Source organism: Echinops telfairi, unplaced genomic scaffold (genome assembly GCF_000313985.2).
Source record: "Echinops telfairi isolate 266 unplaced genomic scaffold, ASM31398v2 ScPeMD7_2291;HRSCAF=2852, whole genome shotgun sequence".
In the NCBI taxonomy this organism is placed as follows: Eukaryota; Metazoa; Chordata; class Mammalia; order Afrosoricida; family Tenrecidae; genus Echinops; species Echinops telfairi.
Genome location: NW_022106189.1, coordinates 31,035,940 through 31,051,673, shown reverse-complemented (window position 1 = coordinate 31,051,673; position 15,734 = coordinate 31,035,940). Strand labels below are relative to the sequence as shown.

At 50.0% G+C, this 15,734-nt stretch overlaps 3 protein-coding genes across 5 annotated transcripts in view; 1 reads left to right on the top strand and 2 right to left on the bottom strand.

Moving 5' to 3' along the window:
- The window catches only part of PRMT7 (protein arginine methyltransferase 7), a 25,849-nt gene extending 20,540 nt beyond the window's left edge, over positions 1-5,309 (bottom strand). The window contains exons 1-3 of the mRNA XM_045293916.1: positions 5,244-5,309; positions 1,889-2,035; positions 465-501 (exon numbers count right to left, since the gene is read on the bottom strand). Coding sequence (XP_045149851.1) covers positions 465-501; positions 1,889-1,983 — 132 coding nt within the window. The 5' untranslated portion in view covers positions 1,984-2,035; positions 5,244-5,309. The remainder of the gene's footprint in view (positions 1-464; positions 502-1,888; positions 2,036-5,243) is intronic.
- A 116-nt stretch (positions 5,310-5,425) lies between these two features.
- On the top strand, positions 5,426-13,015 carry SLC7A6OS (solute carrier family 7 member 6 opposite strand). 2 transcript variants are annotated; one of them, XM_004704593.2, is made up of 5 exons: positions 5,426-5,620; positions 5,733-6,008; positions 10,866-11,072; positions 11,608-11,728; positions 12,153-13,015. In XM_004704593.2, exons 1-5 carry the CDS (start codon positions 5,426-5,428, stop codon positions 12,275-12,277), a joined length of 924 nt encoding a protein of 307 aa, XP_004704650.1. In that variant the 3' UTR covers positions 12,278-13,015. The 2 variants fall into 2 exon arrangements, with proteins under 2 accessions (XP_004704650.1, XP_045149579.1); XM_045293644.1 differs by having other exon boundaries at positions 10,863-11,072.
- The window catches only part of SLC7A6 (solute carrier family 7 member 6), a 48,058-nt gene continuing 37,771 nt past the window's right edge, over positions 5,448-15,734 (bottom strand). Inside the window, exons 11-12 of one of the 2 annotated variants that reach the window (XR_006680394.1) lie at positions 6,006-6,234; positions 5,448-5,563 (exon numbers count right to left, since the gene is read on the bottom strand). The gene's annotated coding sequence lies outside the window, so the exon portion shown is untranslated. Of the gene's footprint in view, positions 5,564-6,005; positions 6,235-8,379; positions 13,179-15,734 lie in introns of those variants that run through there. The other variant, XM_045293643.1, reaches the window with a different exon arrangement.

Genomic DNA, 15,734 nt, shown 5'->3' with positions numbered 1-15,734 from the left:
TGGATATGCTGAATAATGCTCTGCTATTTTACACTGAAGTGAGATAGTTGTCGAGAGGAAAAGTTTTAAAATGTGTTTTTGAACTTCGTGATGAACGCAAACGTTTTTTAATCAGAAAGCAAGACTGCAGTTCGAAGCACTTTTCAGCAATATAAGCGAACTGAAAAAAAAAAAAAAAAATGCTTCCAAGACCTCTAGAGATCTGATCTTAAAAAGACAAACTGACCAGGCGAGGTGAAACAGCACATTAACTAGAAAGGGTTTTTTTCCCCAAGTGAGGACCTCAGAGATCCTCTAGCTGACCTGCTCGTTTAAGATCCGAACCACTGGGGGGCAGAGGAGGGCCTGTTTCCTCCAGCCCCTGGCTGATTCCCACACCACATCACCCCCTCTCAGCATCCTTCTAACACTGAGGGGGTGGAGGTTACAACCCCACAGAGATCCTGGTTCCCCGTGACACTTACTCTGTCCTTGTCGTGCAGCATATCGGCATACGATGACCTAACAAGAAAATAGTAAGAATCAGAAACTTCTGTTCATGATACACACCAACTCCCCATCGGCATTCCTAATCAGATGGAACAGACAAGCCATCCATGGCTGCACCGAAGTTATTTTAATAGGTGTAGAAGCTATCATTCTCTTGGGCTCAAAACCAGTCATGCAGAAGGTGTCCATTTTCAGCAAAAAGCTCCAGACGTAGAAACGAGGGAAAGGGTAAACCTGCCCAATACATGCAGGGACCATACGCTGCTTAGCAAACCAAAGAGAGCTGAAGGAGAGCCCTGCCACTCCTGTTTCAGATAGAAATCCTCAACAGTGAGGACCCCCTGGCAGGGTCAGAATGGGCCCCACTGAGCACTGCTAGCCCAGCCCAAAGAGGGTTTGTTTTGTTTGTTCTGGAGGGGAGGTGGGGAGTGCTGTGGGGAGAGCATTCCAGGTGAGAACAATCAGGGGAACTGCATTTAAAATAATCACCCCCTAGCCCTGGTGGTGTAGTAGTCATACATTGGGCTGCTGTGAGGTTAGCAGTTCGAAACCATCAGCCGCTCTGCAGGAAAAAGATGAGGCTTTCTAGTCCTGTAAAGGGGGACAGTCTTGGAAACCCACATGGGAAGTTGTACCTGGTCCTACAGGATCACTATCAATCAGAACAGACTTGCTGACAGTGAGAGAGAACTCACAGTAAGAGAAACACTCCCTGAGAAGCATCACCTAATTCATAATGAAAAGTTTACAAGTATATAGCGTGTTTCCCCGAAAATAACACACGGTCTTATATTTAGTTTTCCTCAAGAAGACACGCGATGGCTTATTTTCAGGGAATGCCTTATTTTTTTTAAAGTATGGTACAACAATCTACATTTATTCAAATATAGTTAAGTCGTCTTCTTCTGGAACGTCGACCCACAGTGCTGAGTTAAAGGGCAGTCACAGCTTTCCCTCTTCCCCCTGAGGACACACAATGCCTACAGCACTTCACCCAGGAGACTTTTACTCTGTCTACGTCTCCCTCTGTGCCTCAGCTTGCAGCACGCACGACCGGGACCTGACAGGGGGAGCCGACCTTGTTGATGGGGCTGCTATCACCTCCGAGATAGCAGCCGTCACGATGGGGCTATGTCTTATTTGGGGGGTATGGCTTCTATTGTGCAAATGCTTAGAAATCCCGCTACAGCTTATTTTATGAGTGTGTCTTATTTTGGGGGAAACACGGTATAAACCAGCAAAAGAAATCTGTGGATCAAGCTAGCACAAAAACGAAGTGATAAATAAAATAAGCACCCCAGAGACACTGATAGGGATGCCAAGTGTCCTCTCTGGTCACCCCCTGCCTCCTTCCCCAGGAGTCCTCATGGGGAGCAACCAGTGCCCTGCCCCTCGTCACCTGGCGATCTCCTGGTGGTAGTCGTAATGCTCGTCCTCCTCCAGCCACTCCACAGAGCCCGTGGTCGGGTTGGCGCGCCCGCAGAAGACCTTCATGGTGTCACAGGGCGCCTCCGCTCACCGAGGTCGTCAGACGCTTACTCATATCCTGTGGGAAGCTAACACTGAGGGAATATGACAGGACTATATTCCCTAACTTATTACCGAGGGAATCTGGAATGCTGGTACTCCCCAGCAGGAAAGCCTCCACTTTGTTAAGACATTATCCTGTCTTAAAAATCATTCTCCACAGATTCTCCCCTCAACAGCTATGCTGCCTTAACATAAGCACATGGTTGACTATATCTCCCTCTAGAAGCAGACATTATCCTTTTGTTCTCTCTTCCCACCGTGACACCCAACCCCCTTACACCTTCCCCCAACACAGGCATTCGGTTTCCTCACCTGTGAGCTCAGGGACCCTTGATGTAGACAAGCCCACCTGGTGCCGTCTGTAGCTACTGAATATGCATGTCTTAAGGCTACCTATAAATGTCCCGGGATAGCAAAGGCTCGCTCTCACTTCTCCCAGTTTTCCAACGTGCTCAGTTCCGAGTGATCCCTGGAGAAGCTGAGGTGAGCATGATTCCATAGCGTGTCTGATTCCATTATTTGACTCTTTATCCTCTACGACTTTACTATCATCTTTCTCTATCATTGCCATACATTTGCGCCTTCAGGCCCTTCGGTTGTTGGGGCTGGTTCCCCCGACAATATCCTGACACCCAAAAGTGCTATCCTGACACCCAAAAGTGCGGGAGGACAGACCAGTCGATGGGGGACACGCAGGAAAGTAACAAATGTGTCAAAGCGAGGGACAAAATTTAGTCAGTCGTCTGCCCTTTCCAGCAATAGTTCTTCGGTTTTCTATTCGGTGTGTAACATCAAAACCTACAATGCCCAAATTGCCAAGGCTGCCTGGGAGCCTGGCCCTCCTCGAGTTTCCTAAAGGATCAAATGGGCCTTACAGGTGTGCTGGAGGCAGCCCTCAGGTAATGGCAGGTGAGAAGGGAGAGGAGGAGGAGGACCAGAAGGAAAAGAACACAGCTCAAGGGGATGATAAAGGAGGGCCACCCAGATGGGAACCCTTAACAGGCTGAGAGTTTCAGGGCGTGTCTCAGCAAGTCTGTGCTCGCCCAGTGCCCGCCTGGCTGCCCGTCAGAAAGGAGCAGGTGCTCACAGCCCCCTTCATTTCTACCTAACCAAGTGCATGGTCAAGACACACCCCACAGAGAAGGGCTACTCCCAACATTCCAAAGGCAGTGAACTGACCCCAACAGTTGACTCTCTTTGGAAATTCTTTAGTCACAAATAGAGATGAAGTAAACATGGAATTCATACCAGTCAGGGGGAAATAATCTTTTCGGAAAAACCCGTGCCAGTCACTGGCTTGGTTCACGGCAGTCAATTTGTCCTTTAGTAAACTTCCACTTGGAATACCCACGCATGTTTCGGTCCTTTGGTAAAATTCCACTGCTGAAATTCTAGCCTGCCTATCCTCTAATCTAATGGCTCTGGGACTTTTTGACAACTCTAGTGAGAAACCTACTTGACACTGAGACTCAAAACAGATAAGTGAACACACACACAGCTTAGCATTTCACAGAACAAGCTTAGCCCGAGAAGATGCTTTTTACTTGATATTTTTTATATTTTTAATGGCTGGATGTGACCCACTAAATTGATCCAATTACTCAACAGGGAAAAATGAACTGATCTGAGATTTCACCAATGGGATGTAGTTTGCAGCCACTGGAAAACACTGCTACGCTCAGCAGTGTGTCTTATATACTACTCGTTATTTAAAATGTCAGTGTACCGAGACACTACCAGAATCTAGCGTGTGCTTTGGAAAACTTTGTCCAACAAACGCTGTCCTGAGAGAGCGGGATGACCATATCTGACTGGCCAGGGAAGGCTTAAATGACTGATAGGATTTGGGGGCATAGCCGGGGGAGATACTTCACCAGGCTAGCAAACCTGCGAGTCATGCACAGTGAATAAATCAATGTGGCTGAAGTGGAATTGGACAGACTGTCAAAGTTGTTTGAGGGGTCCATATCGTGAGGAGGCTTGAGACCCTCATCCTTTGGCGCATGCAGGGCCAACAGAAGGATTCTGAAGCATTTTTAATCAATGGATTTCTCGTCTACTCTGTTAATGAGGGGACAGCTAAGACGACAGTTGTCTCTTCAGAACTGTTGAGAGCTCTCTCCTCCCTATCTGTGTTACTAACCATTTTATGATACGTAGAATTTCTTCCGGGTCCACCCTCTCCACCTGTGGCAGATAAATCCCCCCAAGACTTGTCCTCTCCCAGGAGGCCACCTTCTGGGTTCAAAAGATTTCCCTCTGATCTGCTTCTTCCACATGGTCTCTTACTATCCCCAAAGTCCTGTTGGCACGACTAGTTGAGTTTGTGCGCAGATGTCTGGATTCATTCATACCCATGCTAGGCCAGGCACGGCGTTCGGTAAAGAGACAACCGCCATGAAGGAGACACAGCCCGGCCTCCATGGGTTTGCATCCACCGGGGGAGGGAGCCACCAACCGTAAACACGGTCTGTGTAAGAGGAATGGCCCAGAGAAAGCAAGCTTATTGGAGGAGCCGCGACGACCCGCGGCGTTTAAAACGCGATCAGGCTGAGGACCAGCGGGGCGAGTCTAAGGGTTTCCTTACCCCAACTTTTCAAGGAAAGGGCTCTGAAGTTAAAGTGTAAAGACCTCGGGGGACAAGCCGCAACTCCCCAAAGCTGAGACGCTTGGCGGGGGAGAAGAAAGGCGAGGTGAGGGGTGAGCCACGGCAAATCACGCAAGGGGTGATCGGTTTCGGAAAGCGGGGTGCAGGAGAAGCCAGCCAACGGTTTAAAACAATAACAGGTGTAGGTCGGGAGCAAGCGTGCCCAGGGCCGCGCTCGCCGGCAAGTGGTGCCGTCTGGTTTCCAACGACATAAGTCTGAGGAAGGCGAGGCCAGCGGCAGGTGCCTCAACCACCGAGACCTGCCCCATGAGGGGTGCGCTTCACACGACAGCGGCCCCGGTCCTGGCGACGGAGGCGCCACACACAAGTGCTGGGTGCAGGTGTCCGCAGATCGCCGAGGCCGTGGCCCCGGGGAGCCGCCTCCCTGCCGCAGGGCAGCCTCGGGGGCCTCCAAGCTGCCCCACGCGGACGCGGGGAAGGTCCTCGAGTCCTGAGGAGATGCGTGCCCGGGCGACCAGGGACGCCCGTTCGGGGCCCTCCGCCAGAGCCCTGGGGTGGCGGACAGGGTGCCAGGGGCCCCCGAGACCCCACCGCCCCAACCTCCCCGGCGCCTCACCCGCCGCTGAACCCGCTCCTCTCATCTCGGCCACCAACGCCATCTTGCCGCGGCCGGCGTGCGGAGGCGGGGCGCACGTCACGGCGCCCTCCGTGGGGGCCGGGGGCGGGGCCTGGAAGCGGAACTGGACGGACGCTCCCAGCTCACCCCGCGCGCTCCCACAGTGCTCTGCGGCTGCCGCTATGGAAGCCGGCAGGACGGCGGTGCTCCGGGTGAAGCGGAAGCGCTGTGAGGAACCCGCTGGGGCGCTTGTCGTCGCCTGTAAGCGGCTCCGGAGGACCACAGTCGAATCAGCGCCTCAGGGGACGCCTCCCGAGGGTCTGCCGAGAGAAGCGGAGAATAATGTCTTCCAGCTCGTGGCCACCGTGCGCTCCCAGGTACGGGGCAGGGGAGGTAGCAGGCGGGGAAGAGGATCTCGGGGCGCAGACGGGATGAAACTGGGTCCCTGACCCCTCCACCAACGTCTCCCTGTCGCGTCTCCCTCCCCAGGAGGAGCCAGTCCAGCCGTTCTTGCGGGCCGCCCTGCGCCCGTCCCAAGGCAGCCACGAGCGCATCCGCCGCGATCTCCGCGCGTCGCTTCGGGAGAGCCGGCAAGAAGGCCGCTACCGGGTGGTCTCCTGCCACCGATCATCAGGGACCCTCCCGGGCTGCCCAGAGCCCCAGGACGCGTCGAAGAGTCCAGAAGCTGCCAGTGACGCGGGTTTCCAGCTCCTGGACCTCGTCCATGAGGAGGAAGGGCCAGCGGCCGGCGCGGGGTCTCACCAAGTACGTAGGCACCTGGAGCTGGGGAGGGCGCGGGGCTCCTCTGAAGGGCTAGTGTCAGGCGCCTATGTGAGAGCATGGGACTCCCCGAAGGACGGATGAGCCACTCGGTGTGGTGGCCTCCTTTTATAATTTGATTATTCATCCAGCAAGCATTCATTGAGGGCCCCATTCTGTGCCAGGCGCTGCGCTGCGGGCTGATGTTGGGTTTCGTGCCTTGCCGGTGGACCTAGCGCCCAGGAAGAGGAGAGAAAGAGGAAAGGGGTAAATTCCGTTTCCGAGGTGACAAGGGAGGAGGAGAGATAGACCGGACAAAGGTGATGCCGTTTCAAATAGTATGGTCCGAAAGATGCCCCTGAGCAAATGGCCATTTGCGCAAAGGCTTGGAGAGCGTAAGTGGTAGGGCTTTGTGTGTCTGGGAGACAACGAGCCACACACAAGGGTCTGCAAGCGCAAAGACCTTGAAGCTGCGTTAGCCTGGTCCCCTGGCCGGTTTGCAGAGGGTGGCAGCTCCACTCAGAAGGGACTTGTAAGGATATTGCCTTTCACCCTGACTGAGCTGGGGAGTCACTGAAGAGTTTTGAGCTAAGGATCACAAATGAGAAAACTGAGCAAGGGAGGCTCGGGAACTAGTTTGAGGCAGCTTTAGGGTGCAAGTCTCCTCACGTTTAATGCAGTGTGTTCTCAACTATAGTACATTTGAATAACTTGGTTTTGTACCTCACTTCCAAATAACAAGGTCCACTTAGGACACCTACCCAAAGCACAGAGAGGAGCCCTGGTTGCAAGAGTGGGTTACACTTTTGCAATGCTAACTGCAAGATCAGCAGTTTGAAAACACCATCCGGGGTTGGGGGAGAAGATGAGGCTTTCTACTCTGACTGTAGGGTCACAATCTACTTGATGACAGTGAACTTGGGGTTTTTTTGTGTGACCATAGACATAGAAAATTCTCGAGGGAATAACAGAAATGTGGGGGGAGACAACAGACAGTGTAAGACATGAAATAACTATATAATCAATCATGGTGGTGGGAGGGTTGGGGCAGGGAAGAGGAACTGATACCAAGGGTTCAACTAGAAAGAAAATTTTTTGGAAATGTTGATGGCTACATATGTCCAAATGTGCTTAATGCAATTGAATGATGAATTGTTAATAAGATTTGTAAGAGCCCCCCGCCAATTAAAAAAACATTTAACAGAAATAGAAAAGTCTCATCCTCTAAGGCAGTGGTTCTCAACCTTCCTAATGCCACGACCTTTTAATACAGTTCCTCATGTTGTAGTGACACCCAACCATAAAATTATTTTCGTTGCTACTTCATAACTGTAATTTTGCTACTGTTATGAACCATAATGTAAATATCTGATATGCAGGATGTACTTTCATTGTTATAAATTGCAAAGCATAGTAATCACAAAACAATATGTAATTATATATTGTGAAATATTTATTTCTAATGACAAATAAATGAAATTTTGTCGTGTAGCATGGGTAACAGTCTTCACGCCGCTACTCAAATGTGGGCATATCTGCATGTGGTGGGACCTGCCTGGAAATAGAGGAGCGGTGTCTCCGTTCCTAAGACCATTGGAAATGTGTTTTCCGGTGGTCTTGGGTGACCCCTGTGAAAGAGTCGTTTGACCCCCAAAGGGGATGCAACCCACAGGTTGAGAAACCGCTGCTCTGCAGTATGCCCTGAATAAATATATATTTAGAGTTGGGGTTGTGATAGTGGGGGTGGGGAGGACATTAAAGAACTAGAGGAATGTTGTAACTTTTGTTGGTACACCCTGGCTGGTTTGTCCCTTACTTGTGACCCTCCTGTGAGGGGATGTACAATTGTCTACAGATGGGCTTTGGGTCTCTACTCTGCCGTTCTGTGTCATCATGTCCTGTCTCTGTGCCTCCCCCCCTTTCCAAAGTGATATGATTGTTTGTTCTGGGCCCTCTGATCCCAGATCCCATTGATATCTCATGATCACACAGACTGGTGTGTTTCTTCCATGGTGGGATTTGTTGCTTCCCAGATAGATGGCCTCTTGTTTATCTTCAAGACCCCAGACACTATATTGCTGTATCTCTTGATAGCTGGGCACCATCAGCTTTCTTCACATTTGCTTATGTACCCATTTTGTCTTCAGTGATCATGTCAGGAAGGTGAGCCTCATGGAATGCCAGGTTATTAGAACAAAGTTTTCTTGCGTTGAGGGAGTACTTTAGTAGAGGCCCAATGTCTATCTGCTACCTTATATGTACATAGATTTATGTCCCTGTTGTTATATATAAATATATTTACATATGCATGTCTATATTTATAGCCCTGTTAATTTTTTTTAAATAACACACCCCTACAAGAAAAAAACCCAACAACTTCAAAGTTTAAAACATGAAAGTATAATTCATAATAAACCAGAGCAAGCATATGTATTCATAGTGCTTAGGGTGCTTGGCCAGCACTTTGGGCATGACATCCATGGCCACATCTTTCACCAGAATGAATTCCACATTTTTCAAAGGAAACCACTGCTCATTGAAATAAAATTAAAATGCATTAAATAGCTTATTTAGTTGTATTAGGAAAACCAGTCAATAAACTGATAAAGGAGGTGAACAGCTTTTTTCCACTGTAGCAGTATAAACTACAAACAAAAATATCTGCACAGAATAATTACTACACTTTGCCATCTAGACTAGTAGGGAACTGGCCGTGATGCTGTTGGCCAGGCAGTGATTAAAATGATGTGTGACTGCAGCATTTAAATAGAAGCAAGCCTTTTGTTAAACCTTTACACGTGGATTAACGTTTAAAGGGCCTAAAAATAGCTTGGGACCTATATAAAAATAAATGTTCTCTAAAGCAATTTAAAGCTTAACATCTGTGCCACATGACAGTGGATTTCTCCTTTGATGGTCATACTTTAGGGTTTAAGAAAAGAAAGTACCATTTAACAGGAAATCGACAAAATTCAAAGTTTCATTCCTTTTATCTAGTACGTCCACCCACAAGATTTATCCTAGGAATACAACTCAACAGAAAAACAGCAGTATAAACAAAAGCTATGGTTGGTTTACTAAGTACTTACTATTGTTGAGCACTTTGCTAAATATTTTCTTTCATTACTTTAATCCTCATCAAAACCCTGTTAGGTATATACTGCTATCATTTGTCAAATGCAGTAAAGGGCACACTTTTTGCAACATTGTGTATAGAGGTTAAACAGTGTATCTAATAAACATAGCAACCTTGATCCAAGGGAAATGCATTGCATTGCATTGCATTGGGATTAAAAGTAGTGAAAAGCAAGGATGTTACTTGAGAACTACTGTGGCTCTCACTCAAGCCATGAATTGCCTCATATGCATGGGAAAGTTGGACATTGAATAAGGAAGACTGAGGAAGAATCAATACATTTGACTTCGGGTGCTGGTGAAGCTCATTGAAAGTACTATGGACTACCAAAAGAACAAACAAATCTGTGCTGGAGGAAGTACAGCCAGAACACTCCTTAGAGACAAGGATGATGAGACCAGTCCTTGGAGGAGGACTTCAAGCTTAGTAAAGTAGCAGGGAAGCGAAAAAGAGGTGATGGATTAACACAGTGGCTACATCGATGGGCTCAGACGTAAGAACAACTGTGAGGATGGCGAGAGACAGGGCAGTGTCTTCGTTCTGTTGTACCAGGATCGCTGAGTTGGAACTGACTGGACAGCACTTAGCAACAATACTACTACCCTGGCCATTAAATTGATAACCATGAAGACTGACAATATGAGACAATATATATTTTACAGTATGAAATGCTAGGTGGAGCATAATTGAAAATATGGAGAAACAGCATAAACAAATTATTTTTCTTTTATGGAAGTTATATGGTTATTACAGAAAATTTAGGCAGGAAATACAGCAAAGTGGAAAGTAAAGGAAAAAAAACATTTTATCCCAGCCTCAAGGGTAATAAGAAAAACTAGTTTCTTTCCTTCTGAGTGTATGATTCAATGCTTGGCGTATCGCTGGTCTTTGGAAATATTTTATTGGCTGCCTGACTTGCAGGATGGAGGGCAGCGGGGCTTGTGAGATGAAGCTGGGGCTTTCCTTGAAAAGTGTTGAGATTGGTCAGAAGCCTTCACCAAAACTGCCTCTCACTGTGACTGCATAGTCAGGGAGAATGGGCTTCCGGGATGGAACAGCCCCCAGCTCGCCTTGTCCATGGACACCCCACATCCCTCTGCAGTGCCTGGTTCAAGCCCAGCAGCTTCCTGTGATGAACATGTTTAGAAGTATCATCTGCAGCATGCCCTGGTGCCCAAGGGCCTGGGTAACAACCTGCTCTACCTGGGCCCATGCTAGTCGGAGGCAACCCGTTGCCAGTGGTCCCTCCCAGCAGAAACGAAGTTACAGGTGAATCCACTCCAAGTTTGCGAGTGAACGCAGTGTCAGTATAGGTAAGCCAAATGACATGATGGTAGACTGGTCACCGGCATCCAGAATCTCTCATGGGTCCCCTGTTGGGAGCCCCCTTGTACAGACCCTTTGGCGGATGAGTCATGCAGGCTCTGCTGTAGGTTTAGGAGGCCCCACGGGGAAAACACTGGGACAAAGGAGCTCGGAGAAGGCCTGTTGCCGCATGAGACTCAGCCAAGGTGTGATCCAGGCTAGGCCTCCCTCCTAGAGCCTCTTGGGTCAGCCAAGGACAAAAGAGCAGGAGACTACCTTATACGATTCTTAGTTTCTACTATTGTTTGGCTTTTTTAAGTTAGCTTAGGAGATAGGAATTTTTAATACAAAACAAACCCCAGGGTTCCCCTTCCTCCCCCCAATTCCACTTTTAAGATGGTATTGCTATGTTTTCTCAGCAGGCGGACGACCCAGATGTGATCCTCTGTAACTCCACAGAGTTAATCCGTGAGCGGTTGACCATCTCCGAGATGGGATCAGGCATTGGGCCCCAGAAGGAAGAGAAGGATGGCGACTACGTGTATGACATTTACTGTCTGGAGATGACCACTCCAGGGTGGATTGAGAACATCCTCTCTGTCCAGCCCTACAGCCAGGAGTTGGAGCTGGTAAGGGACCCCAGGCAAAGGAGGCTGACCTGACTCTCCAGGCTGGGGGCCTCTGCCTCCCTGAGCTCCACTAAGAATGGCTATTGTTCACATTGCATGTGAATACCCTGAGTAAAGAAAGCTACAGTGGTGGGTGACAAAAGCAAACTGCCATGCCTGTGAAAGACGTGTAGGCACCCATTTGCAGGGCCCTGCACTCATCTTTCGGATGGGGCTCTAACCCTAGCGTCACCCGTAATTGTAATACATAAACCCTCACCCACCTGGCTGCCCAGCAGTTTCAGGTAACCACCATTACACCTGCTCAGAGCTGTTGCTGCTCCCCACCTGGTGAGTTCCCTCCTGGGGGTGGCCAGCCTCTTCCTCCAGGAATGCAGGGCCATGGCCTTTTGTGCAATGGCCAGGTCACTCCCAGTCGACCGCTTTTTCACATAGCATCCTTAAATGACATCCCCTAAGCCCGTTACTAGCTGCCTCTGAAGAACAGAGCCTCAGGTGTTCTGACTTAGACTCATGTTCGGGTTGAGATGTGCAGGTGAATGACGAACAGCACCCCGAGGACGTGTACGACGACGAGGATGATGAGAACAGTGAGAACAATTGGCGCAATGAGTACCCGGAGGAGGAGAGCAGTGATGAAGAGGAGGGTTCAGGAGGTACAGGGTGGCGCTGGGTGGGGAGGGCTGGAGGGTGCAGGGCAGACATGAGGGCACAGTCAGGTACATCTGGCCTCAAGCTTTAGGACCCCGCAAGGACCAGTATGCAGGGGCCACGCTGGGGTGGGGGTCTACTGCTATTCAGGCCTGGGCTCAAGGCCTGTGTCCTGTTGCTGCCTGGCTGAGTCTTAGACTAATTCCCTTAGCCTGACTCCTCCACAGCCTAGGGGTCCTAGAGAGAAAGGGTGGCTGAGAGTTGGAATCCACTAGAGGGCAGTGGGTTTGTTTGAGACTTTAAATTTTTACTATTTTCTAAGCTTTCTTTATTGAGCAAGTGTTTTCTAATGGAACAAATCCCAGAAGGGGCTCTCCTTGTATGTAGAAGACAGGTTTCGTGAGAGTTCACGCCTGGTGTCCGTTCTAGGTTCTGATGAAGATGGCAGTCTCGGTGAGGAGGGACGAGGCATCTGCAGGCCCCAGACCTGGAGCAAGTACCCTCTAGATGTGCAGAAGGAGTTCGGCTATGACAGCTCCCTGGACTCGGACTGATAACCTTGTGACAGCCTCCTGCCTGGTGATGTCCTCTTGGGTTTTCTGCTTAACCGAGAAGTGTGGCCAACAGCACCATCCCTCCACAGCAAAGACTGGGCTAAGGGAGGAAGCTCTCCCACTAACTGTACGTAGAGCCCTTCACTTCAACCACACCCCCACCCCCAGTCAAAAACCCACTCTGCTCGTCGAGGTTCCTGTGTCAGCAGCAGTGAGGCCCAGCTTTCCCACAGTAGCCGGATTGCAGGCTGCCTGTTCCTTTGGACAGGGAGGTGTGAAAGGGCTGCAGCAGCAGCACCGACAAAAGAGGAATCACCCTCAGAGCAGAAGGCGGCGCATGCCCGAGCCAAGGGCTGTAGTTACCGCCTGCCTCTTGGCTGTGATGCTGGCCTCCTGAGGAACGTGTGTGCATAAATGTGATCATCTGTCTTTAGTAAAAACTGACATTCATCCTTTGTAAAGTCTCCACCTGATCCCCCGCCCCCCAGTCTGCAACAGAAAGGAGTGGGGGTGGTAAGAGGTTTCTAACGTGACTTTGACAGGAAGGCCGTGAGGAAAAGGAAAGCCTGGACCTGACTCTGCATTGAGAAACGCCCCTCTTCCGCACTCCCCAAGCTCTGCCCCGAAGATCAGTTTGTTACCAGGATTGGTTACGCTTTAAAAGCAAAGTCACTCACATTGGAGAAATAATTGGATTGTGATAAGAGATTTAAGAGTCCCCAATAAAAGTATTAAAAAAAGAAAAGCGAAGTCACTGTCCCTGCTCCTTTTCACATTTGCCTTAACTCTGAATGACTGCGGTCTGTGTAGTCCGGAACTTTCTGCCGCTGTGAAAATGCTCTGCACCGCCAGTGTGCAGTAGCAGCCCCCAAACATAGGTGGGTGTTTCAGACTCGCTCACCTGCGGGAGAGTGGACAAGTGAGATGGAGATTCACTATCATTTCTTCTCTCGCATCCCACCTCCACCCGTGCTTTCCCTGGATGGCCGTTGTGTGCATCTTGAGTTCCTATCCTTACACCGGCCACAGGGAGATTAAATTCTATCTCTACAGAGGCCCTACTGTTGTGCCTGATTAAACCAACAAAGCCTCTCCCATCCAAAGTATCTGCAACGGTACAAGGCAGTGGGACAAGGAACAGCAACCTAGATGTCTAATGCCGTTCATCTCCCGAGTCTCCCTGCAGCCATAGGAAGGAGCCAGAGGGTCAGAAACCACGCTGGCTCTGTTCACTGCTGTGTATGTGCTCGCTGACTTTTGCCAGCATGCAAGGGCCTCATACACACACACACACACACACACACACAGTGCAAGGATTAGCACCCCAGGAGAAGAATTTCAGAAGCCAACAAAGACCGAGTGGAAATTAATTCCACCAGGGAGTCTGCATGCCGAGGGGGCCTGGCTTCCCTTCAAGGAGGGTTCCTGGGAGATGCTGGAGAGGCTCTCTACCCAGGAATGAGGGCAGCCTGGCGCACTGCGCATATGGCGGCTCTTGATAAAACCTCCAACCCCACAGCCATTGAGTCAGTTCTGACTCATAGTGACCCTATAGGGGGTTTCCAAGGCTGTAAGTCTTTACAGGAGTACATAGTCTCATCTTTCTCCTGCAGAGCCACTGGTGGGTTTGATCCATTGACCTTGCAGTTAGCAGCCCAACACTTAACCTGGTGAATCTTTTATTTCACCCCCAAAAGCTACTGGGGGGCAGCATGTTGCTAGGAGTAGAGGGCTTGCAGCCTAGCTGGTGGTTTATATGGATGGAGAAAGCTATGAAGCCAGAGGCTGGAGAGGGCCCTCAACTTAAAGGATTAACTCGAGGGTCCTGGGACAAGTGCCAGCCTTGCTCAGACAAAGCATATTGGTGTCTTTTCTTTAGGCAAGTTAGTCTTTGCACAAGACTCCCTGTCATCTGGAATGTGCTTTCTAAATCTCCACACAAAGGCAGTAGGAATGCTTGCTCACCCCCAGGTTCCCAAATATGATGCCCTGAGGCCCAGGGTAACTGTGGTCCTGCTGCTCCTCCTGCTGGAGCCCCTTGGGGTGGGAAGAAAGATCAGAAAGGGAGCTTGCCTCACAGTTCTTGTTTTTATTGGTGATCCATTTCCAAGAGTCAGGGATGTGGGCTGAGGGCATCTCGGAACGCTGAGGAAGAAGATCCCCCACAACCAAGCACGACGCTCCAGCCTCCCTGGGGTGGCGAGGCCCGCTTCTGCTCACAGTTTGCTGAAGAACTGGGCTGAGGTTGAAGCAGCTTTTTTTTTTTTCCCCCAGAGTCTCTGCTGATATCCACAGGGAGAAGACAGAGTCCCCACGAGTTCCCAAGCTTCCTGAGACCGTAGCCCCGCAGACCTCGGGGTGGGGATAGGAGTGGAGAATGTGTTCTGCTAGTGACCAAGGCAGCCTCGTGCCAGGGCCAGAGGAGGGGCCTGCAGCCTGCTGCGGGGTTTTCAGGAAAAGCAGTGACACTGTAGCACCAGGGTCGGCTTGCAGAAACAAGCCATTTGGAGGCGTGGGTCCATGACATGTTCTCCAGCCCCTCGCTGATAGTCAATAGAAGTCAGGTGTCCCGTCCCCATCCCCCACCACAAATTCCAGAAGAGTTCCTGTCCCTTCTAGTTCCTACCATATTTACCTACCATCAACAGAAAGGTCTAGCATCTCAAGTAAAATACAGGATTGTTCTTTAAAATGCAGTACGTGCATACAGGCATACCGCACGTCAGGATATTGCTTTAAAACAAAGTTTGTGGCCATCCTGTTGGGTGTCCATGAAGCGCGCGCTCACCCTGCGTCTGTCACACTGGTCGTCCAGACAACAGCGCTGACTCGCCCACGGTATTACTGCACACTCTGTAACAGACTCCAGGGCGGTGTGAAGGGAGCTCTTCTGTGCACTGGGAATCCTAAGCATGTCTGTCACTCACTGTACTGCCACCTGAGCTGCGCTGTGGTGGGCTGGGCGCCAGCGGCCATGGCTCCCGGGCAAGCCTGCATTCTCAGACTTCTGACTCCTGAATTGGCTTATCCAGTTCCTGCTCTGTCTGAGCCAGGTGCTTGTACCATGTGACTTAGCTATGTACTAGAGTGCAGCAGATGCATGAGTAAAAACAAATTACTCAACCTTTGCAGGTAAGACTCAACAGAAGACTACGAAATGGAGCAGGAATCTGTGACCCACAGGCCAGCCCACCACCCCATAGACACACCTCTGAGGGCCAGGGACTCGACTTTGGGTTTTTGAGTCCCAATCAGACTGTGGTAGCCTGTAGGTAAATGAACAGAATCTGTGTTCTGCTTAAATAAAATCAATAAATAATGGAATCCAGCTCTTGCCCCAGAAATGGCTTTGAAGCATCTCAGACCTCTAATGTTAAGCGCTTGGAGCTGGCCCGGGAAAACTTTCCATAAAGCAGATTTGGATCAAGACTACCAAACTCAAAGCACCTGCCACAAC

Excerpts from the sequence above, each read along its gene's own strand:
- SLC7A6OS (XM_045293644.1), top strand. The coding sequence starts at position 5,426 with ATGGAAGCCGGCAGGACGGCGGTGCTCCGGGTGAAGCGGAAGCGCTGT. Across the intron at positions 5,621-5,732 it reads TGGCCACCGTGCGCTCCCAG|GAGGAGCCAGTCCAGCCGTT; the intron begins GTACGGGGCAGG and ends CTCCCTCCCCAG. Across the intron at positions 11,073-11,607 it reads ACAGCCAGGAGTTGGAGCTG|GTGAATGACGAACAGCACCC; the intron begins GTAAGGGACCCC and ends TGAGATGTGCAG.